The sequence below is a fragment of the Giraffa tippelskirchi genome, chromosome X (assembly GCF_054371585.1).
Source record: "Giraffa tippelskirchi isolate mGirTip1 chromosome X, T2T-mGirTip1v1.2.pri, whole genome shotgun sequence".
Classification (NCBI taxonomy): Eukaryota; Metazoa; Chordata; class Mammalia; order Artiodactyla; family Giraffidae; genus Giraffa; species Giraffa tippelskirchi.
Genome location: NC_137289.1, coordinates 96205639 through 96228350, shown reverse-complemented (window position 1 = coordinate 96228350; position 22712 = coordinate 96205639). Strand labels below are relative to the sequence as shown.

Genomic DNA, 22712 nt, shown 5'->3' with positions numbered 1-22712 from the left:
CCGCAACATACACACGTTAATATTTCCTCAATGAATGATGTGGATCTTCACAGTAAGTGGGATAAGACAAGACCAAAAACTTGTTCCTGGTTAAGTAAGGTCAAATTTTGTAACCAAATGGTGCCCAACTTGTGGGAAATCTGTTGGTTTCCAAAGCTTTTCGGATTTCAGGATTGTGGATAAAAGATCGTGGATCATGGAATAAACCTCTTAGATGGGGCTGAGACCTTGCCAGGTTGAGAGAGAACAAAGCCTGCTGAGCATCAAGCTGCTCCCTAAATGAAGAGTGGATGTTATTAACAGTGTCAGAGCCCAGGGTCTGTTTCTCTGTTCTGCAATTCTAGGGAGGTCCTGTCCCCAAGTGTTGGGCTTCTGTTTCCTGGTTCTAAGTAGAGGGGCTGTCAGCCCGGTCTTAGATGAAGAATGCGGAAGGAGCACAGTTTTATTTGTTGCTGTGAGCTTGGCACGATGAGGGGAAGGCTCCTGGGTGCCAGACTGGGTGAAAAGGCTGATAACATTTGAAGAGTGAGTTATCCTGAGCAAGTAATTTCTCCTGACTCAGCCTCAATTTCTGCGTCTGAGACCTGCACCTGATGATGGAATCAGGATCTCCTCCAAGATGTGCTCCTCTGGCACACTCTCTCCAGACTGGTTGTTGATTTCATTCTCATTTGAGGTGAAGAGAGCCATGGCTGGAAGTCCAGGATGGTTCAACCCAAGGGCCTGCCTGCTTTCCCCCCTGAACCTTGGGTCCCACAAAACCAAGTAAGGGGCTCTCCTCAGTCCAGGTGGCTGAAAGAGATTGGATAGTGCAAGGCATGAAGCATACCTTTCCCAGGGCTGAGTGTGTGCTTTCCAACTCTGTGAGGCCATGCCTGAGTTTCTAGCACAAAACAAACTCTTTCCACATCAGAGCCTTTGAACTTGCTTCTCCCACTGCTGTCAATGCCCTTCTCCCCACCCCCACTCCCACCCCGCCCCTTTAAACATCTAGCTTCTGGTCACTCAGGTCTCACATCAAATACTATGTCTTCAAAGAGGTCAGCAGCCCACCATCATTACCTCCCCCACCATAAACTTTTGCTATCTTCATAACTCTCACTTCTCTCTAAAATTCTTTTATTCATCTTCTTGTGTCTTTTCTGACATCAGTCTACCCCCCTCCACTACATCAGCTACACAAGGATAGAAAACTATGTTTCATCCCTCCAACATTTCATCAGTGCCTATCACAGTGCAAGGTAAACAGTTGGGGCTCAGTTAATACTTGTCAAATGCAGGTGAGATTAAGAGGACAGGCTTGGGAATGGGGCAAGATTAAATCTTGCTTCAATCCTCAACTTCCTCAAGCTATTTATACTCACTGGGCTTCATTTCTCTCCTCTGTGAAATGGACACATCAGGATTGTTGAGTCAATGTGTAACTAGGTGGAAATAGTGCCAGTAAAGCCGGTAGCCAGGATAAATGGTGGTTGGGGTTACTATTGTTAGACTCCTGGGTGTGACTAAGGCTCTGAAGTCCTTTCCTGACTTCCCTAGAGCCACACCTTCTATCAAGCCGAGTAAGGGTCAGCTAGAAGCCCCAGCGCACTCCCCCACAATTGCTACAGCGCTAATCATTCAAGGGTTCACCTCTTCACCTCTTTATACCCCAACTCCCAGCCTAGTCTGACAGTCCCTCTCTCCTCTCCAGCGCCGCCCTGGACACTCCCACGAGGGTCCTTTACTTTCTCCCACCTCTCCAGCCCCTCCCCATAGAGGTGAGAGTTGCTCATTCCCTCCAGACCACAGCTTCCTTCGTTGGGAGGATAGGACCAAGTGTCATGGGTGTGGTGACCACGGAGGTGACCGGACATTGCTGACCTCAGTCAGTGCCGGCACTGGGGCTACACCGGAGCCCAGCTCGCCATATAAGACCGGGCTTTGGGGCTCTGTTCCCAGGACGGAGGAAACTCTGGCCTCTCCCAGGACTGGGAACGCCCAGCGTGTAGCGTGTGCACACAAGCCCGGCTGCAGTTCGTCACCATCTGTGGAAGAGGGGGGCGCGGCCCAAAGGTTCTACAGCCGTTTTTAGTCCAGCCTGCTGACTCACACCTTCCTGGCTCCTCCCCGAAGGGGGCTCCGGGGCCCCAGCCAGCGCCTTGAGGGTGGCAGTCTACAGCGAGCGAAAGCTGGCCGACCAGGCCGGAAGTGAGTGACCGCAGGCTCTCGGCGAAGGAAGCCGCCAGGTTCTAACTTTGCTATTTAGTTCACTTGAGGGTCTGGACGATTCCTGGCCAGCTGGGGTTGTGGGTAAACTGGTGCACTCTCGCCACAGCAGGCCCACCTCTGCATTCCCCACGCCATGCGCCATAATTAGCTGTGAGCCCTGTACACCTCCAAAAAAGTGAAATGAATGAATGGGGAAAGAAGCAAGAGTTGGCAAAGTGGGAACGGAGTGGGTCCAAAGCGCGCCGGCAGAAGTAAAGAGCTCTTTAGAGGCATGAAAGAAACAGCGCGAAGTAAGCTTGCCAATGGTTGCTTGAAGAGGACCTCCTCGAAACCAGATCGACCCTCCCCCTCCTTCACGTGTGGGACTCGGGATCCCCACCTGGCCTGGAGCACCTGGCAAGTCAAGACTGGATTGAACCATTTTATTACCTCGCCGGCCCCGAAACAAGAAGCGCCGGGCTGGCGGGTTGGGAAGGGCCATACCACTGACGCCGCGAGCGCGGGCGGGTCGACTGCGAAGCAGGATGGGGGGGACAAGACCAAAGAAGTTCTCCCAGTGATGCTAAGTGAGCGGCGGGGGGAGCAGGCCAGATGTAGGTTGGGCAATGCCAAGTGAGCCTTCCGCTGCACGCTCAGTGCCTCCGCCTTCCGGCTGCCATCTCCAGGGCGAACTGCGCGGCCCCCGGGACCCCTAGGGTCCGCGAGAGCCGTTCCTCGCTGGGCGTCAGCCAGGGTCCGGGGGAATCCGGAGTTTGGTCGTTGTGGTCCTCCGTGCGGCGCTCTGCGGCAGGAACCGCGGGGCTGTCGGCCGCCCCTTCTGGGCGAGGCTCCTGGCTGCCCCGGGTTTTGGGTGTCATACGGGTTCGTGGGTGCTGAAGTGGGGAAGTGCTGGTGCTGCGAGTCTTCGTCATCTCTGGTCCCCTAGGATCTGGAATGCGATCTTGGGATGGCAGGACTGTGGATAAGATTGGGCAATAGGGTGAGCAATGAGGATGGAGCTCTTTGGCCAAGGGTGGCCTGCAGACTCTAAGGGCTGCAAAAGACAAAGATCCTCACACTTAGAGAAAGGCATGGACACGCCCTCCGGGAACAGGGCCACCCCTCAAGACCCGATGCTTCCTTTCCCCTCCTTTCCTGGATCCAGAACACTCCCCTCAGAAATCAATTCCCACAACCCCCAAAGGCAGTCAAACCCTCCCATCTAGGATCCCAGACTCTCCCCTTACTCATCCCATCATCCTCAAGTCCCAGCCCTTACCCTAATGGACCCCTCATTTTTCGGGACTAGTCTCCCTACCCTCTGGTTCCCTATCCCATCCCCTCTCCACTCAGACCTACTCTGTCTTCCCATCTGAGGACCACAACTCTTCCTTCTGAATACCCATTTTTACCCCCAAACACCTTTTCTCTTCTCTCCCAGTACCTCAAAACCCTTCCCTCTGAAATCCACCCTTACTCCTACCCTGGGACCTAGGTCTTCCCCTCCCCTTTTGAAAATACCATGACCCTCAGACACCGAGCCCCGATCCTCCCGGTTGAGACTACCAAACCCTTCTAACGAGGTCTCCAGCCTCTCCACTCTGTGACCCTCTTCTTTCCCTCAGAGATCCCTGACCCTTCTCCCCTAGGAAACCCACCATCTTCTTTCTGGGGCCTTCCCACCACCTCGGGCTTGCCAGAGTGGGTTTCAGGAGGCCTGCTTAGCACGAGGCAAAGCCGGGGGCCACCTCTACGAATCCGATCCACGACCTCAACGTGAGTGAGGCCCTGAGTTGACTCTCCATTGATGTCAAGCACGAGGTCGCCGGTCTGCAAGAGTGCAAGGCAAGGGTTGTTGTAGGAAGGTCAAAATGGAGAGCACACCAACGGGAGAGGACAGGGCTGGCACCATCGAATGGAGGGTGCCTTATGGTTCACCTGCATGCGACCGCAGCGCTGGGCTGGTCCATCCTTCAGCAGCCGGCGCACTGCCAGCGGAGCATCCCCGCCTGCATCTCGGCCTCCACTTAATGTGAAGCCAAAGCCGGCGGAACTGCGAATGAGTTCAACAGAGAACTGACCAGACGCCTGGGGTGACTTCAAAGGAGGACGAGCTTTACCTTGGGTCACTTGGGGCGGCGCGGTACCTATACCCATGGTCTCTGACCGACGATGCTGGAGTAAGGACACAAGTGTACATACATTGCCAGTCCTGAGACAGGTGGCCTTGATTAGGAAGACAAGGTGGTACCTGGGGACGCTGTTCCACGAAACTGGCATTAGGAAGGCGATTGTCTGTAACCTCTATCTCTGCAGAATCCAGCATGCTAATGGCTGGGGGATGAAAAAGGCAGTCGGAAGGGTGCTATAAAGAAATGAGGACCTGTCTATTGAATTAATATTTCTAGCCTCATCTCATTTCTGTGCCTTTAGGATGCACAGACTTGCTCATTCATTTAACTAGGCTCCGCCCACATGAATAACTATCCTTATTGCACCTTCTTAACTAATAATCCTAGCAACAGCTATTCGAGTAGTCCCCAAACATTCCTACTAATAACATGCAGATCCTACCTCTCATATTAAACCCTTAGGCCCACCCTACACGGTGCTTCTCCAGGATTCCAGCTGGTGAAGATTTCAGGCCTTGCTCTCTAATTAGACTATAAAACCTCAACCTATTCCTGACAACTCTAGCCGCTCCCCCAGTGCGTTTATAGACTCCACCCCCTTGACTAACATTCAAGGCCCGCCCCTCAGCCAAATGCCCGCCCCCAACCCTCTCCAGGCCCGGCCTCCTCAGAAATGCCACTTCAAACTCCGCACCAACAACTAATATTGCAGCGTTCACTTTCTACAATAACCCTCTCCATGTCACCTCCTAGAGGAATGTTCTAGTGTAACACCAGCACCCTCAAATCACAGCCGAGCCCGGGCCTCCCTACTCACACTCATTGGTCCCACCAAGGGGAGTAAGTAACAATCCTGGGCCCGCCCCCTCAGAACCTGGCTGCACTCCGATCACGCCCCTGGAAGGCCACGCCCCATCACGCACCCTCCTTGGGGCGCAGGCGCAAGGTGGCGCCGGCCCTGCGTACCAGCGCCGCCACGTCGGCCGCAGCTCGGGCCGCCAGGGGGCGAGGTTCCAACCGCGCCAGGAACTGTCTGGCGCTGGGACCCACGGGCTGGGGACCGCCACCGCCTGCGCGAGTAAAAAGAACAGATCAGGGCCCACCCTGAGTCTCAGCGAACCCTCACGGGCCCCTACGACCGAAGACCCAGAATTCCCCTCAAGATCCCCGAGACCACTCCTTTTCATAGTTCCGAAGGTCACCGACTGTGCCTTTCACCTCCCAGGACCCCAGACTATCACGGGAATGCCCGTGGACCCCTGCCTGCTCCCATGATATCCCTGGAGAGCTGTTTAACTCCAGCACTCCTGGACACCTCCTAACACCCTGTGAATATCTCTGGAGGTTTCTGACGCCCCCCAAACACAACCCCAGATTCCAAACTCTTCCCCCCAATATCTAGAAGGACGGCGATTCTCTCATGTTACAACAGAACGCAGTCTGCTCCCTGTGGCCCAGGCAACCCCGATTCCCCTCTAGATGTCCTAGGCAACCCTGCTGGTCCACGTAGCTCCAGATGGCCCCTCTACCTATCCCCAGAGGCTCCAGCCTAACCTCCCACAATCCACCACAGACCCCCCCCCACCAAGTGCCCAGGTGTCCCCAGTGACCCTGGGCAGACCCCTCCAGCACATCTCCCCCGAGACTCCTGGGAGTCCCGGGGTCTGGTGCGCTGCCCTGCGGCGCAGGTGTGGGTGTGGGTGCAGCTCCTCGAGCCCAGCCGGGGTCGCTGGGCCGCTGCCCTCCACCGCCGCCCCCGCCGCTCGCTGCCGCCGCTCGGGCGCCAGAACTGCTTTGTTTACCACCTGTCAGAAGGAGAAGGTGAGGAGCAGACAGGAGGCGCGAGGGCTGGCAGGGACGTGCCCACTACCCTCCCACACCGAGCCCGGTACCTCCTCTTCTTCCCCTAGGGTCCGTGCCGCCCCCGGGGTGCCGCTCCATGACCTGTACTTGGCCTGGTGGACGCATGGCCGCCCGCGACGCGTTTGGAGCGCTCGGGAGCGCTCACCTGGTGGCCAGCCCGGGCCTGGACGTGGCTGAAGCCGACCGGTCCGTGCTCGGCGCCCCAACCAGCACGGTGACCTACCTGGCGGCCGCCAAGCGGTCCTGGCCCTGGGAGCAAGCGCTCACTCTTGGCCTCGCCCTGCCTCAGCCGCTGCCTCTCTTTCCCATCACCAAGGGAAAACTCTTTCCACCCAGGGGATGTTGTTATTCCAGTGTCAGAGGGGAAAGTCGAGGCCCAGAGAAGTTAAAGGCCCCGCCTGACCTCTGACAACTAAAAATGGGGTGCAAAACCGGAATCCAAGTTTACCGAGGTGTACTGTGGCCTCCACGGAGAAGGCAATGGCACCCCACTCCAGTACTCTTGCCTGGAAAATCCCATGGACGGAGGAGCCTTGCAGGCTATAGTCCATGGGGTCGCTAAGAGTCGGACATGACTGAGCGACTTCACTTTCACTTTTCCCTTTCATGCACTGGAGAAGGAAATGGCAACCCACTCCAGTATTCTTGCCTGGAGAATCCCAGGGATGGCGGAGCCTGGTGGGCTGCCGTCTATGGGGTCGCACAGAGTCGGACACGACTGAAGCGACTTAGCAGCAGCAGCAGCAACTGTGGCTTCCAACAGAGCTTTCCACATCTTAAGTGGAAAGTCGCTCAGTCGTGTCTGACTCTTTGCGATCCCATTGACTGTAGCCCGCCAGGCTCCTCTGTCCATGGGTTCTCCAGGCAAGAATACTGTAATGGGTTGCCATGGCCTCCTCCAGGGGATCTTCCCCACCCAGGTATCGGACCCGTGTCTCCTGAGACTCCTACATTGGCAGGCGTATTCTTGACCACTGAGCCACCCGGGAAGTCCCTTCCACATCGTAGGCACTCAGTCAATCTGCACTGAATGTTTCCCTACTGGGGAACTGGAAGAGTATGGTGGCCTGAGGAGTGGGGGCACCCTTGGAGTCTTTGGGAGCCCTGGGAGGTGTCAGGGCCCTGAGCATGATAGGGTTGGGGGACTCCAAAAGTAGGGAAGGGCAGGCCTTCTGGAGAGTGGAGGGGCAGTAGGAGCCTGGACTTGAGGAAGCTTTGAAGGCATATAGTGTGTGTTGGGAGCGGGGACACTAGCCAATGAGAGGGGAGTAATGAGGCCCCTCCTAGGTTTGAAATGGGGTGAGGGTGTCTGGAGACAAAGCCTGCAAGATGGAAGCCCATGGGCAGAGTGCTACTCTAGTGACAGGAGGAATGCAGAGGGGTGAGAGAAGGCCTGTGCCCACCACTTGGTGGAGGACGAAACAGGCAAAAGATTTGAACACAAACTTTACCAAAGAACATATAGAGATGGCAAATAAGCATGTGAACCCTGCTTAATATGATTAGTCTTTAGGCAATGCAAGTTAAAATCATGGCAAAATGCCACTACACACATATTAGCATGGCCAAAGTTAATTAAATGTCTGACCATACCAACTGTGTGTGGAGATGTCCAGGAAATGGAACTCTCTTTTATTGCCGAGGTTTTTTCCCTCTGGCTATATCTCAAAACTTGTAGGATGTTAGTTTCCTGACAGGGAATCTAACCCAGGCCCTGGTCTGCAAAAGCCCTGAGTCCTAACTACTGGACCGCCAGGAAATTACCCCATATACTGTTGATGGAAATGTAAAATGGTATACAGTATCTTTAGAAATCAGTTTGGCAGTATCTTTAAAAATTAAACTTACACATATGATACAGTCATTCTACTCCTAATGTATTTACGTAAAAGAAATGAAAGCATATGTCTCTACAATATTTGTATACGAATGCTCATAGCAGCTTTATTTTTTGTCTTATTCATCTCAGGCTTCATAACAAAATACCATGTGACTTAGAAATTTATGTCTCAGGGTTCTTAAGACTGGAAAGTCAAAGATCCAGCTGCTTTCCAATTTGATTCCTGGTCAGGGCTCTCAGAGAAGGCAATGGCACCCCACTCCAGTACTCTTGCCTGGAAAATCCCATGGACAGAGGAGCCTGGTAGGCTGCAGTCCATGGGGTTGCTAAGGGTCGGACACGACTGAGCAACTTCACTTTCACTTCTCACTTTCATGGATTGGACAAAGAAATGGCAACCCACTCCAGTGTTCTTGCCTGGAGAATCCCAGGGACGGGGGAACCTGGTGGGCTGTTGTCTATGGGGTCGCACAGAGTCAGACACGACTGAAGCAACTTAGCAGCAGCAGCAGGGCTCTCTTCCCAACTTGCAAATGATCATGTTCACTCTATCCTCACGTGGAGCAAAACAAGAGAGAGAGATCTTCCTCTTTTTTGTAATTTTATTTATTTACTTATTTTAGGCTGTGGTGGGTCTTTGTTTCTGTGCGAGCTTTTCTCTAGTTGTGGAGAGCGAGCAGGTACTACTCTCTAGTTGAGGTGCATGGGTTTCTCATTGTGGTGGCTTCTATTGTTGCAGATCCCGTGCTCTAGGACGTGCAGGCATCAGTAGTTGTGGCACATGGGCTCAGTATTTGTGGCTCCCAGGCTCTAGAGCACAGATCATTAGTTTGGTGCATGGGCTTAGTTGCTCCATGGTCTGTGGGGTCTTCCTGGATCAGTGATTGAACCCATGTCTCCTGCAATGGCAGGTGGATTCTTTACCATGGAGCCACCTGGGAAGCCCCACTTCCTCTTCTTATCAGGCCATATCCTATCAGATTAGGACCCCAGTCTTATGACATCATTTTTTTAAAAAATTTTAGCCATGCCCTGTGGCTTCTGGGATCTCAGTTCCCTGACCAGAGATTGAACTCGGTCCACAGCACTAAAAGTGCCGAATCCTAACTATTACAGGACCAGGGAATCCCCATCTTATGACATCATTTTACCTTATTTCCCTTCTAAAGATTCTATCTCCAGCTACAGTCACATTGGGGGTTGTTGCTGAGTCCCTAAGTTGTGTCTGACTCTTTTCAACCCTATGGACTACAGCACACTAGGCTTCACTGTCTCTCACTATCTCCTGGAGTTTGCTCAAACTCATGTCCATTGTGTTGGTGATGCTATTCAACTATCTCATCCTCTGTCATCACCTTCTCTTCCTGCCTTCAGTCTTTCCCAGCATCAGGGTCTCTTCCAATGAGTCGGCTGCTTGCATCAGGTGGCCGAAGTATTGGAGCTTCAGCTTCAGCATCAGTCCTTCCAATGAATATTCAGGGTTGATTTCCTTTAGGATTGACTAGTTTGATCTCTTTGCAGCCCAAGGGACTCTAAAGAGTCTTCTCCAGCACCGCAGTTCGAAGGCATCAAATTAGGGGTTGGGGCTTTAATATATGAATTTTGGAGAGACACAAGTCAGTCCATAGAATATGTTAATAGCCAAAAAGTGAAAACAACCCAAGTGTCCATCAGTAGTAGGTGAATGGATCAACAAACTGGAATATTCATGCAGTAGAATAACACACTGCAATAAAAATGAATGTAGAATTTGGATGGATCTCAAAATAATTATATTAATTAAAAGAGGCAAGACTTAGCTCTCCCCACAGAGTACATTGTGTATGATTACATTTATATTAAAATGTCCTCTTATCCTCATCCATCAGAAGGGAGACAGAATGGAAAACCACAATCAGAGAAAGCTAACCATATCACACTAACTCAGGTATCCATGTGATCAGTTTGATTAGTTTTCTGTTATTGTGGTTTTCATTCTGTCTCCCCTCTGATGGATGAGGATAAGAGGCTTGTGCAAGCTTCCTGATAGGAGGGACTGGCTGTGGGGAGAACTGGGTCTTGCTCTGGTGGGCAGGGCTATGCTCAGTAAATCTTTAATCCAATTTTCTGCTGATGGGTGGGGCCATGTTCCCTCCCTGTAGTTTGGCCTGAGGCAAAACTATGGTAAGGGTAATGGTGACCTCCTCCAAAAGGACTTCTGTCAGCATGCCATGCCTCCCAGGACTGCTGCAGTCAGTGTCCCTGACCCTGTGGCAGGCTTCTGTGGACCCATACCTCTACCAGAGACTGAAAACACTCACAGACAAGCCTGGCTAAGTCTCTTGTGAGGTCACTGCTCTTTTCTCCTGGGTCCTGGTGCACACAAGATTTTGTTTGTGCCCTCCAAGAGTCTCTGTTTCACCAGTCCTGTATCTGTAATCAAATCCCACTGGCCTTCTAAGTCAAATTCCCTGGGGGTTCTCAGTCCCTTTACAGGATACCCAGGTTGGGAAATCTGTTGTGGGCCCTAGAACTTTCCTAACAGTGCAAGAACTTCTTTGGCATAATTGTTTTCCAGTTTGTGGGTTGCCTGTTGCACAACTCTATAGTGGGGCTAATGGCAACCTCTTCCAAGAGGACTTAGGCCACATGCTGCACCCCCCAGGACTAGTGCTGCCAGAGGCCCTGTACCCATGGCAGGCCACTGCTGACCTGTGCCTCAGCAGGAGACACTCAAATACTCAAGGGCAGGTCTGGCTCCATCTCTTGTGGAGGTCACTGCTCCTTTCCCTGGGTCTTGGTGCAGACAAGGTTTTGTTTCTGCCCTGGAAAAGGTCAGTTTTCATTCCAGTCCCAAAGAACAGCAATGCCAAAGAATGTTCAAACTACTCACAATTGCATTTATTTCACATACTAGCAAGGTCATGCTCAAAATCCTCCAAGCTAGGCTTCAATAGTATGTGAACCAAGAACTTCCAGGTGTACAAGCTGGATTTAGAAAAGGCAGAGGAACCAGAGATCAAATTGCCAATATCCATTGGATCATAGAAAAGGCAAAATAATTCCAGAAAAACATCTAGTTCTGCTTCATTGACTACACTAAAGCCTTGACTGTGTGGATCACAACCAACTGTGGAAAATTCCTAAAGAGATGGGAATATCAGACAACCTTACCTGCCTCCTCAGAAACCTGTATACAGTTAGAACCGGGCATGGAACAATGGACTGGTGCAAAATTGGGAAAGGAGTACGACAAGGCTGTATATTGTCACCCTGCTTATTTAACTTATATAAAGAGTACATCATGCAAAATGCTGGGCTGGATGAAGCACAAACTGGAATCAAGATTGCTGGGAGTAATATCAATAACTTTGGATATGCACGTGATACCAACCTTATGGCAGAAAGCAAAGGGCTTTAGATGAAGGTGAAAGACAAGAGTGAAAAAGCTGGCTTATAACTCAACATTCAAAAAACTAAGATCATGGCATCTGGTCCCATCACTTCATGGCAAATAGGTGGGGAAACAGTGACTACAGACTTTATTTTCTTGGGCTGCAAAATCAATGCGGATGGTGACTGCAGCCAGGAAATTAAAAGACACTTGCTCCTTGGAAGAAAAGCTATAACAAACCTAGACAGCATATTAAAAAGCAGAGGCATTATTTGTCAACAAACGTCTGTATAGTCAAAGCTATGGTTTTTCCAGTAGTCATGTGTGGATGTGAGAGCTGGACCATAAAAAAGGCTGAGTGCCAAAGAATTGATGCTTTTTAACTGTGGTTTTGGAGAATACTCTTGAGAATCCCTCAGACTGCAAGATCAAACCAGTCAATCCTAAACAAAATCAACGCTCAATATTCATTGGAAGGACTGATGCTGAAGCTGAAGCTCCAATACTTTGGCCACTTGATGAGAGCAGCCAATTTATTGGAAAAGACCCTGATGCTGGGAAAGATAGAAGTCAGGAGGAGGGGAGACAGAAATTTTCACAGACTGGAGAAGACTTAGGAAGGCATTACAGGGACTTCCCTGGTGGTTCAGTGGTTAAAATTCCACAATTCCACTGCAGGGAGTGCAAGATGCCACATGCTATGCAGTGTGGCCCAAGAAAGAGGCATTACAATTATATGGAAAGTACGAACCTAGATTGAACCCTGAAACAGAAAGTGATCTATTGTTTAGTTAATCATAGCATTAAGGTTAATTTCCTCATTATGATAATTATACTATCATTATATAAAATGTTTAGGGGGATCTGGGTATACAGGGAAAGTCGCTCAGTTGTGTCTGACTCTTTGCAGTCCCATGAACTATACAGTCCATGGTATTTTCCAGGCCAGAATACTGGAGTGGGTAGTCTTTCCCTTCTCCAGGGGATCTTCCCTACCCAGGGATCAAACCCAGGTCTCCTACATTGCAGGCAGATTCTTTACCAGTTGAGCCACAAGGGAAGCCACAAGGGAAGCCCATATAGGGACTCTACTATTTTTCCAACATTTCATCTTAATGTATTTCAAAATAAAAATTTTAAGATTTTGTTGTTGTTGTTGTTGTTGTATATTTTGAAAACCACAATGGCTTCTCTCTTGAGATTTTAGGGTCCCTTCCAGGATGCCTAGGGCTTATAAGCCTGAAAGCATAGCCACAAAATTGATTGAATATTGGGCTACCTGTTTTCAAGAGCTTCCTATAACCCACTAAATTATTATTTACTTTCCAAACACTGTGACTATGTCCTCATTTCATTTAATTATAGCTTCACATTTAAAAGCTCTGTATTGGTTCCATCCAAACCATTTGCTCTAATTCATTTAACCCATCCCCTTTTGTTGTACATTTTAGTGGTCTTCAAGCTTTTGCTACAATAAATAATACTCTGATATAAAATACTTTTTAACATCCTGGATGGTTTCCTTGGGATGAATTTTTAGATTTGTAGTTTTCTTTCTTATGATTATTTAAGTATCAGTCTTCTACTTTACAAACTCTTAAGGTCCTACTCAGAGGAGTCTGTCTCATTAATCTTCTGAGGCCTTAGGAGGTAGCTCTCACAACATCTAAAGTTGGTAGGAACCCATGGTGGATTCATGTCAATGTATGGCAAAACAAATACAATATTGTAAAGTTAAAAAATAGAAAATAAACTAATTAAAAATAAATAAATGAAAATAAAGTTGGTAGGAACTTTTTTTTATCCGTTTTGAGTGTCATTGTTTCCCACTAGACTTGGAGTCTCACAAGAGGAAGTCAGACTATTTTATTAATACAGCTGACCTTTGAACAATGTAGGGATTAGGGGCAACAATGCAGGGCAGTCTACAATCCTCCTATAACATTACAGTCAGCCATCCAGATTCTGCATCCTCGGATTCAACCAACCTTGCATCCAACCAACCTCACATCATGTAGTAATGTAGTAGGTTATTTAGTGAAAGATATCCACGTATAAATGGACCCTCACAGTTCAAACCCATGTAATCCAAAGGTCATCTGTATTTTAATCTAGGGTTTGTCCACTATTAAATCTATCATCTTGTAGGCACCACTTGCTGCTGCTAAGTCGCTTCAGTCGTGTCCGACTCTGTGCGACCCCATAGACGGCAGCCCACCAGGCTCCGCCGTCCCTGGGATTCTCCAGGCAAGAATACTGGAGTGGGTTGCCATTTCCTTCTCCAGTGCATGAAAGGGAAAAGTGAAAGTGAAGTCGCTCAGTCGTGTCCGACTCTCAGCGACCCCATGGACTGTAGCCTACCAGGCTCCTCCGTCCATGGGATTTTCCAGGCAAGAGTACTGGAGTGGGGTGCCATTGCCTTCTCCGAGGCACCACTTACATGTCTATTATTTATTATTGTACACACTGGCACTCACAGATTTTTTTCTTAATCATTTATTTTACCTAATTTCCCACACCAGTAGGGCAAAGCAGGCAATTTATAATGCCCACACATAGGAATGAATACTTGGCAAGAACGAACCCATCTTCTATCACGCCTACCTTCCCCAAGAACCCACCTGCCAACGCAGGAGACGTAAGAGACGTGGGTTCCATCCCTGGGTCAGGAAGATCCCTTGGAGGAGGGCATGGCAACCCATGCCTGGAGAATTCTCTTGCCTGGAGAATCTCATGGACAGAGGAGTCTGGCCTATGGGCTATGGTCCATAGGGTCGCAAAGAGTCGGACACAACTGAAGCGACTTAGCACGCATACAGCTTCCCTAAGAACTACATTTCCCTCTTTGCTTGGTGTCACGTGCTCCTGTGAAGTAAAAAGAGGGGCAGTTACTTCCTACGGTCCCTATCCGCCTTCACTGGCCAGTGCTGCAATGCTTCATGGGAAGGGTAGTTCTACCAGTCGTGCTCAAGGCCCCGGCAAAGTGAGCGTAAACTAAGCTTCCCAGCGAGCAGCGCGACGGCCTGGGAAGAGGGGCAAGATGGCGGACGCTGAAGATGGTGTTTTGCGGCCGGCGGGATCCTCCACTGCCCCAATTTCATTCAGCTTCAATCGCACGTCCGCCCGGAGATGGCTAGCGGGAGACGCGACTCCGGAGGAGAAGGATTTCTTGAAGACTGTGGAAGGGCGGGAGCTGCAGAGGTGAAGTGCTGGGTCTTTCATCCCTTCGAAACCGGTGCGGTGGATGCCTGCGGGAGGGTGGAATCAGTTGATGTCTTGGTGACAGTGGCCTGGGAAGTCTGAAGGACAGCCGGAGAAAATCTGTGGAGGAAAGAAGTCGGGAGTCAGTAAGAGAGGTGGGGAAATTGGATCTGTTTGCCGAAGGGATTGAGAGGAGAGGATGTATTCCTGAGAGAGAGTGTCTTTAGGAGTCGAGGGGCCCTGCGGAGCGTGTGTTTGTGTTCTGAAAGAAGAAAAGGAATGGAGAATGACAGGACTCCTAGTGGCCCAGGTGAAGCGGTGAGGCTTCTTCCATATGGGGACTGGAATTGAGCGCCAGATTCAGGTTGCGGGAAGGCCGTCATCAGCTTAATTCGGAATGGACAGTTTGAGGGAGGGGCTTCCAAAAGAGAATCAACCATCCAGGATGCTGGTATGGAGTCTGGAACTGGGGGGAGAGAGTCTTGGCTGAATATGGTGATTTCTAGGTCCTTGTGGAAGCCACAGAAGTGGGTCTTGGAATGAACAGAGGGTCCAGAAGTGAGGACTGATTCCACGAAGGCACTGACATTTAAGAGGTGGGGAGAGAGGGTTCTCTGGTGGTCCAGTGGTTAGGACTCCGTGTTTCCACTGCAGGGGGCTCGGGTTTGACCCCTGGTTGGGGAACTACTATCTTGCAAGTCACCAGGTGCAGCCAAAAAAAAAAAAAGAGTTCGTGGTGGGGGAAAGAATCCAAAGAAAGCACCACCAGGGTATAACAGGAGAACAGAAGGTGTGGTCCATGGGGCTAGGGGTGAGTGTGGCTCTTGGGTTTCTTCTGAGTGAAGGGTTGTGGCTCAGGACACACTGCTTGTGCTACTCTCCCAATTTCACTCCTCTGTGTCCACATCAGTGTGAAGCCCTCAGAAGCCCCCAAGGAACTTGTCATCCCTTTGATCCAGAATGGCCATCGAAGGCAACCACTGACCCAGGCCCCTGGGCCATCCACACATACTGAGGTCTTGATGGATGGGATGCTGTCCCAGGCTGTGAAGGAGCTCATTGAGGGTAAGTAATTCCTCCTTTGCCTTGCCCTAGTAAAGGAAGAAGGGGAGGAAAATGGAAGGAGAGGATGGGATCTCATTACTCCCTCCCATTCTTCTTCAGAATCCAAGAAGTCTCTGGAGGAGAGAGAGAATGCGGGTGTCGACCCCACACTCGCTATCCCCATGATCCAGAAAGGATGCACCCCCAACGGAGAAGGGACAGACAGCGAACCCCAGGATGAGACAGTGAGCTGGCCCCTCACCTCCCCACTTCCCCAGTCTCTCATTGCCCTGTCTGCCAGGCTTGTCTCCTTGCACACAGCAGGAAAAGTCTGTGTGTATACTAGAGGTATGCCGCCTCTCCCTTCCTCCTTCTATCCTTTTTGGAAGCACTGACAAATGAATCCAGATACTGAGGTGTGAAAAGGTAACTTTGGACTCTAGGATTATCTGAAGGAGATGAGGAGCAAAGGGAACAGGAAATGTAAAGATCCTAAGGGTAGACTCTGCTTGAAGCATTTGAGGAACACCAGGGAGACCAGTGTAGCTGAAGTGGAATGAATGAGAGGGAAGGGTAGCAGATGAGGTCGTAAGTGGGCCATGGTGAGGACTTTGGCTTTTACTCTGAGTGGGAGGAGAGCCATCAGAGGGCTCTGAGCAGAGAAGGGACAATACTTATGACTTGATAGGCTCTCTCTGGCTGCTGTGAGCAGAACAGACTAGTAAGCAAAGGTGGAGGCAAGGAGAGCAGCAGTCCATGCTAGAGGTGATGGAGACCCAGACCGGAGTGGTAGCAGTGAGGCCAGGAAGATAGGTAGGGTTTAGTGAGAGAGGGAAGAGGAGGGTGAGTGCTCCTAATAGCAGCAACCACCCAGACAATGGCATAGTGACAGGAAATCAGCATGGTATGTGTCCATCAGTGACACCTTGATGTGTCTAGAGTGAATATAAAGAATTAAGGGAGTGGTGATGGGAGGTGATAACAGGAGAGGTGAGGGATGTGTCCACAGAAATAACCAAGTCTGCCTTTCATACTCATGGACCCTACTTTCCACCTCTTCATTCACAATTTTTTGGCAATGCTTATTTGGGTTCTAGTTCTCCTACAGCCCCAAAGCAGAGAGACTCTTTCAACTGAACTGTTCTCCTCAGTCTTCAGACAAACCTCTGGGTTTCTTTCACCTTAAAAAAGACCTTCACTTCACTCTCCATCCTGTTCCAATTTTGGCCTCCTTTCTCTGATTTTCCCTCCTCTCAGAGCCTTCCACATCTCAGTCCATCACAGTTCCATCCATCCTTCCTCTCACTCAGCCTAAAAACCTTAGAGTCATCCTTGAATCCCTTCTTTATTTCATACCCTGTATACCGTCTGTCAGCAAAATCTTGTCATCTCCCTTTTCCACATATATCCAGAATCTGACCACTTCTCTCCATTACCACTATCACTCCTCTGGTCTGAACCACCAGCATTTCTCATTTGGACTATTGCAATACCTTCTTCACTAGTCCTGTTGCAGCTGCCACCCTATCATGGCTTCTGGCCAGCTCTCCTGATTAATCTCTTACCACCCCTCTTTGCCTCCACATCTGTTTCAGTTGCATTGGCTTTCATGATGCTCTTCACACACACAAAAGATCTTGTTCTGCCATGGGGCCTTTGCTTTTACTGTCCTCTCTGGAGCACTCTTCCTGTATCTTCGGGGTTCCCTCTGTCATGTCCTTCGGTCTCTACTGAAATATCAACTTGGTGACAATCCCTTCTCCATCCCTCTGCATCCCCTTAACCTGCTTTATTTTCTTTCATCTGACTTATCACTACCTGCCATATCATGTTTTAGGCATTTCATTTATTCTGTCTCTACAACTAGAATGTAAGCCACACAAGGGCAGGAGTTTTTGTCTGTTTTGTTCACTGCTTTATCCTTAGCACCTGGAACAGTAGCTGGCACAGAGTAGATGCTTTATAAGTATTTGTCCAAGGACTGAACATGGAGGAATAAAGTGAGGGATGATGAGAGGAAAGAAAAACTCACCCTTGAGCTGACTGGAAAAGAAGCCTCAAGTGTCACTCAGTGGGTGATAGCAAGTACACTTCAGTGGGCCCACAGTAAGCCAAGCCTGACTGTCCTTCCTCTGCCTAAACCCATAGGTGCCGGAGGAGGCTGATTATGAGGCAGTCCCTGTAGAGGCCTATGGGCTGGCCATGCTGCGGGGCATGGGCTGGAAACCTGGCGAGGGCATCGGCCGGACCTTCAGTCAGTGAGTTTCTCGGGTAGGGACAGGGACAGCAGATAGGCCAGGGGACAACTGATGGGCCAGGGAACAGACCCCCATGGTTACCGCCCACCCAGAACTATCCAGGGAGGGAGAGGGCACATTATCACCCTAAGTATTTCAATAGTCCCTTCCACTGCTGTTATAACCTCCTGTTTGCCCTTTGAAACTCCATTAAGAGATCCTGTTTATGTAAACATTGCCTCTCTGGGCATCAGCTTCCTCATCTGAAAAATGGGAATAATAACAGTACTGACCTCACTGTTCTCAAAGTTAAGTGAAATGATACACATATAGCACTTATAGTAGCCCTTGGCTGCAGATAAGCATAGGCTAAACCCTTGATATTGTCATGATCATACAGACCTGTAATCCCTTCTCTACCGTTCCAAACTCTAAAGAATTCTGAAAACCAGACATTTTTTTTTTTCATGAAATATTTGGCAGCCAAATGTGACCTGAATTGACATTGAGCATTTTACAGTCTATTTATCTTATTTGGTGTGAATAGTTTCACATGTAGAAATATTGGTATATTTGGCTATTGGGATCTGTCTCAGAATCCACTCTAGATACCATGTCATAGATGGTATACTCAGCATGTTATTAGGTTGAACCAAATGAAATTTCCATTTCTGTAGGTCAGAAATAGTCCTAATATGAGATTGGGAAGGATATTCTTGAACATATTGATAGGATGGGAGTTAAGTAGTGGTTGGGTATAGGGGTGGGGAACAAGACATTGAAGACTGATGCACCCCCACAACAAGTCCACATTCTGTGCTCCGTGCAGAATAGTGAAGCCCCGTGTCAATTCACTGAGGCCCAAGGGGTTAGGGCTGGGTGCCAACCTGACCGAGGTCCAGGCCCTGGCCCCCACCAGCCCCTACCGCCTGCCGAGGCCAGATGAGGAGCAAGAGAAGGATAAGGAAGACCAGCCTCAAGGACTGGTGCCTGGAGGAGCTGTGGTGGTTCTTTCTGGCCCCCACCGAGGCCTCTATGGGAAGGTAAGGAACCTTGATGTGCCTGGAGCCAAAAACAGGCAGCAGGGAAGATTGACATGAGGGTCAGAAGGAGGCAGAATTGGGTGTGGAGTATAAAGGCTGGAAGTCCTTGTCTTTTAGGGCTGCCAGGCCCACTATCTCATTCCGTATCTAAGGACTATGTGCCAGGCCTTTCTGAGCCTCAGTTTTCAACTAAAAGGGAGAGAATGCCATATGCTACAAGTACCGAGGATCAGATATTTAAAATGTATCCAAGCCTCACAGTCTGCTGGGAGAGACGAAGGAGTCAGGCCTGTTAGAGATAAGGGTGGACAGCTTGGTCCTAGGAACATGGGTCAAGTCCACTCAACCCCTGCCTCATTTCTCTCCCCCGCCACACACACTTTAGGTGGAAGGCCTTGATCCTGACAATGTTCGAGCCATGGTCCGTCTGGCTGTGGGGAGCCGCATGGTGACTGTTAGTGAGTATTGCCTGCGGCCTGTCTCCCAGAAGGAGTTTGACAAGAACTTGAATCTGAGTAAGTGAGCCTATTACTCAGCTGAGGGAGTTGGAGCAGTGTTCCTGGGGGTGGGCGTTAGATCTGTAGAGGGGTGGGACAGTGGTCTGCATGGCAAGGGTGATTTCTGGTCAGAATTAAGAGATGAGAGTGAACATAGCAGTTTATGCAGTTTGACTGAAGAGAAGTTTCTCTAGTAACCCTCGATCTTTAGCCTCTTTCTAGGGAAGAAGCAACAGGAATGGAAACCAGTTCCTACCCTTGGAAAGTTTTTGTCTCTTGGGTGGTGGACTGCTCTATTGCTAGGGATGGAGAACAGCTAGGACTAGGGCATGATGGGGAGGAAGGCATTCTAGGCATGGATGTTTGGCACATGGGAAGTGGGTCGAGCAGGGCCTCCTGAAGGAAGCCGAGACAGCTGACAGGAAGTGGGCAGCGTTCTAATAACCAAGGCAAAGGCTGGATGGTGAGCTGGGGTACTCTGGCAGATGGGAGGTGGCCTGAGGCTGAGGTATGGCCTGGAAGGGAAGCGAGTGAGACACCAAGGCTGTTTCTGGGTTCCCTTCACACCCCGTTCAACAGGCCAGGTGAGCAGAACTTCCCCCAGGGAACAGCACAGAACAACCTCATCACGGAAGACCCTCCAGGATCAGATCAGCCACATGTGTTGGGAGGACTCAGAGAGGAAGCGGAAACACCATCCAGACCGGTGGGACACTGAGCATCTCAGGTGTGGGGGTAGGGGACAGGACTGTGGGGAGGCTCCAGCAGAGAAGGCTTCCAGGGCAAGGCAGATACCTAGAAGGAACTAGGAATGGCATTATGGGTGGGTTTCAAAACATCGGCAAAGGTGGGGTGACTGGAACATGCCCCCCATTAAGAGCTATGCCTGGTGTTGACCCGTCTCCACAGACAAGATGGGCCTGCAGCCAAGAATGAGAAAGCAGCCCCCCGGAGTCAGCACTGGCTGCACAGGGATTTGCGAGTGCGGTTTGTGGACAAGCTGCACAAGGGTGGCCAGTATTACAACACCAAGGTGGGAACCCCACATGTGGGTCTGCTTCTTCCCCCAGGGAATGGGTCCCCTTACCTAACATTCTCATATCTGCTGACCCTCTCCCCAGATGACAATTGAAGATGTCCTGAGCCCAGACACCTGTGTATGTCGGACAGATGAAGGCCAGGTCTTGGAAGGTGAGTCTGAGGGATGGTTGCTGGGTCTTCATCATCCCGGAGGCAGGTGAGAAGACTGTCTTCGCTCAAGAGCCTGACCCAGGCAGAGGCTGGGAGTTTGGACAGAATTGAGTTTTTTTGTAAGGCCCAACACTCTCTGACAGATCGTTAGACACTTCTGTGATGGTGAATATCTGAGCCCCACTTGCCTCTTCTGAAAAATTATCATGGAGATAACCTATTTCTCCCTTTTGTGACTGGTGCCTTGCAGGGATGTGTGTAAGCTCCCCATGTAGGGCAGGGCATACTATGTGCCCACAATAAATGGCCCCCCACTCACCATTGTTATACATAAATACTCCCTTTATTACAACTATTGCCAGGAATGGCTCCTTAGGTTTCCTCCTCTGGGAAATGGATATGGGGTACTACCGTCTGTCAACAGGTATAGAATGGCTCCAGGGAAGACAGGAAAGGCCCTTCTGACAGGACCCTGGCTGGGCTGGCCCTTGCTGCGGGTCTCACTCCCCTCTCCTTGTCCACAGGCCTGAGGGAAGACATGCTGGAGACCCTGGTCCCCAAGGTCCCAGGCGACCAGGTGATGGTGGTGCTGGGGCAATGGGCTGGAAGGGTGAGTTGCAGACCTAGGAATGGGGGCAGGGGCACACGGGAACATCCCTGAGTCTGGCTCGGCCTTGCTGACTCCACCCACCCCTACTGTAGGTGGGCCGTCTGCTGGACCGGGACAGAGCGCGGAGCCGGGCTCTGGTACAGCTGCAGAGAGAAGACAGGGTGGTGGAGCTTCACTATGATGCCGTCTGCCAGTTCGTGGGCCTCTGGGATGTGGAGGAAGACTGACCTGTGGACACACTCCCATCCCATGGGCTGTTTCCAGTCCTGTACAATGTGAAAACCCCACCTTTGTGAAGGTGGTGGTGGGGAGTCATGGTTTGCCCTCCACTTGGCAGTGCAGCCCTGGGACAGGATGGATCAGAAGGGAGGCTAGAAACAAACCCAGTTTACCAGAAGTTAGTATATAATAAAAAATTCAAATAGTTCGTGAAACAAAGAGATCATAAATGGTGTGCTGAGCTGTGAGTGGAGATGGGAACCATTCCTGTTTTCAGCCCCACCACCAAGCTTGGGCTGCCAGCCAAGTGGAAGGATCTGTTTGCTCTGAGCCCACTGTCAGAATCCCGAAGCTATGAATGCTGTCCCTGAGCAGAGACTAGGGATTCAGGAACGCTGCATCTCTGGAGAACTTCCTGAGGAAGAATCTTGCAGGCTCTGCTTTTACTTTTGGTCCACAGAAGATGCTCACAGGGTATCTTGAGCCTGTGACAGGAGTCAGGCTGAAGGGAGGCTTTTCCCCACCAATGGGACGTGTTGGCACTACTTTCCAGAGGAGTCAGTTAATCTCGGGGCCCCCGTTTTAGTCCCAAAACTTTGAAGGTAAAAAAGTTTTGTCTATCTTGGGTAGAATTTCTCTGGTTTCTTTGAGTAACTAGATTCTCAAAAAGTTATCTTTTTTCCTACTAAATGATTCCAAAGAATCCTTTTCTCTGTTGAATGTCCTAAGATAGAAAATCAACAGGGAAGAAAAAAAATCCATAAGGGAAGTCAGAGTTTAGGCACAACTGTCTGTAAATCATCCTCAGTCATTAAATCATTAATATAATTAGTGGTATTTGCGTTAGATCTAGGCTTCTGGTATAAACTCCTGATGCTTCAGAACAGGGCACTGCTGTGGAGGATTTGAATACTTCCCCCTCAAGAAGCATAATAAAGGTAAGCTGCTGTCTACACCAAGCAGGAGCAGATGATTGTTCTGAGCCAAAATGAGCAGGTATAGAAAGACAATGAGTTGGCCGTGGGCCCAGTAAGCTAAGGGATTAGAAAACCTTCTAGCATCGTCACCCCAATATGAGGGACACTTGCACAGAGTGGCTTAATTTTTTTTTTAAATCATCCCTAATTAATTCCAGAACTCATCTGTTTTCAAGATTAGCCAAACAGGGTTATTAAGGCAGATACCAGAGAACAACCCCACCCTCAGTCCCTCCAGTTCTTGTATCATCACTATGATTGTACACACTGCCCTGGAATTACAGGCTGACTTGTA

General features: G+C 50.0%; 2 protein-coding genes across 10 annotated transcripts; one reads left to right on the top strand and one right to left on the bottom strand.

The window, feature by feature from the left end:
* Positions 1–2619: 2619 nt before the first annotated feature.
* Positions 2620–14245, bottom strand: MAGIX (MAGI family member, X-linked). 5 transcript variants are annotated; one of them, XM_081564867.1, is made up of 6 exons: positions 14020–14245; positions 5246–5392; positions 4442–4524; positions 4129–4365; positions 3849–4020; positions 2620–3166 (listed from the first exon to the last, which is right to left on the bottom strand). In XM_081564867.1, the coding sequence occupies exons 1-6, from the start codon at positions 14054–14056 to the stop codon at positions 2844–2846; spliced, it is 999 nt and encodes a 332-aa protein (XP_081420993.1). In that variant the 5' UTR covers positions 14057–14245; the 3' UTR covers positions 2620–2843. The 5 variants fall into 5 exon arrangements, with proteins under 5 accessions (XP_081420993.1, XP_081420992.1, XP_081420994.1 ...); XM_081564866.1 differs by lacking the exon at positions 14020–14245 and adding an exon at positions 6215–6299; XM_081564868.1 differs by lacking the exon at positions 5246–5392.
* A 185-nt stretch (positions 14246–14430) lies between these two features.
* On the top strand, positions 14431–21659 carry GPKOW (G-patch domain and KOW motifs). Of its 5 annotated transcripts, none has more exons than XM_081564865.1 (12): positions 14431–14599; positions 15106–15195; positions 15510–15664; positions 15764–15888; positions 17792–17901; positions 18710–18923; positions 19309–19438; positions 20000–20126; positions 20330–20453; positions 20542–20611; positions 21136–21221; positions 21314–21659. In XM_081564865.1, the coding sequence occupies exons 3-12, from the start codon at positions 15622–15624 to the stop codon at positions 21446–21448; spliced, it is 1164 nt and encodes a 387-aa protein (XP_081420991.1). In that variant the 5' UTR covers positions 14431–14599; positions 15106–15195; positions 15510–15621; the 3' UTR covers positions 21449–21659. The 5 variants fall into 5 exon arrangements, with proteins under 5 accessions (XP_081420991.1, XP_081420990.1, XP_081420988.1 ...); XM_081564864.1 differs by having other exon boundaries at positions 20000–20147; XM_081564862.1 differs by lacking the exon at positions 15106–15195.
* The last annotated feature ends 1053 nt before the right edge of the window (positions 21660–22712 follow it).

Coding starts and splice junctions, on each gene's coding strand:
- MAGIX (XM_081564866.1), bottom strand. CDS start 6,290: ATGCGTCCACCAGGCCAAGTACAGGTCATGGAGCGGCACCCCGGGGGC. Junction 5,393..6,214: donor CCCTAGGGGAAGAAGAGGAG/GTACCGGGCTCG, acceptor TTACTCGCGCAG/GCGGTGGCGGTCCCCAGCCC. Junction 4,366..4,441: donor TCGTGGAACAGCGTCCCCAG/GTACCACCTTGT, acceptor TCCTTACTCCAG/CATCGTCGGTCAGAGACCAT.
- GPKOW (XM_081564861.1), top strand. CDS start 14,439: ATGGCGGACGCTGAAGATGGTGTTTTGCGGCCGGCGGGATCCTCCACT. Junction 19,439..19,999: donor TGACAAGAACTTGAATCTGA/GTAAGTGAGCCT, acceptor CCCGTTCAACAG/GCCAGGTGAGCAGAACTTCC. Junction 20,612..21,135: donor TGAAGGCCAGGTCTTGGAAG/GTGAGTCTGAGG, acceptor CCTTGTCCACAG/GCCTGAGGGAAGACATGCTG.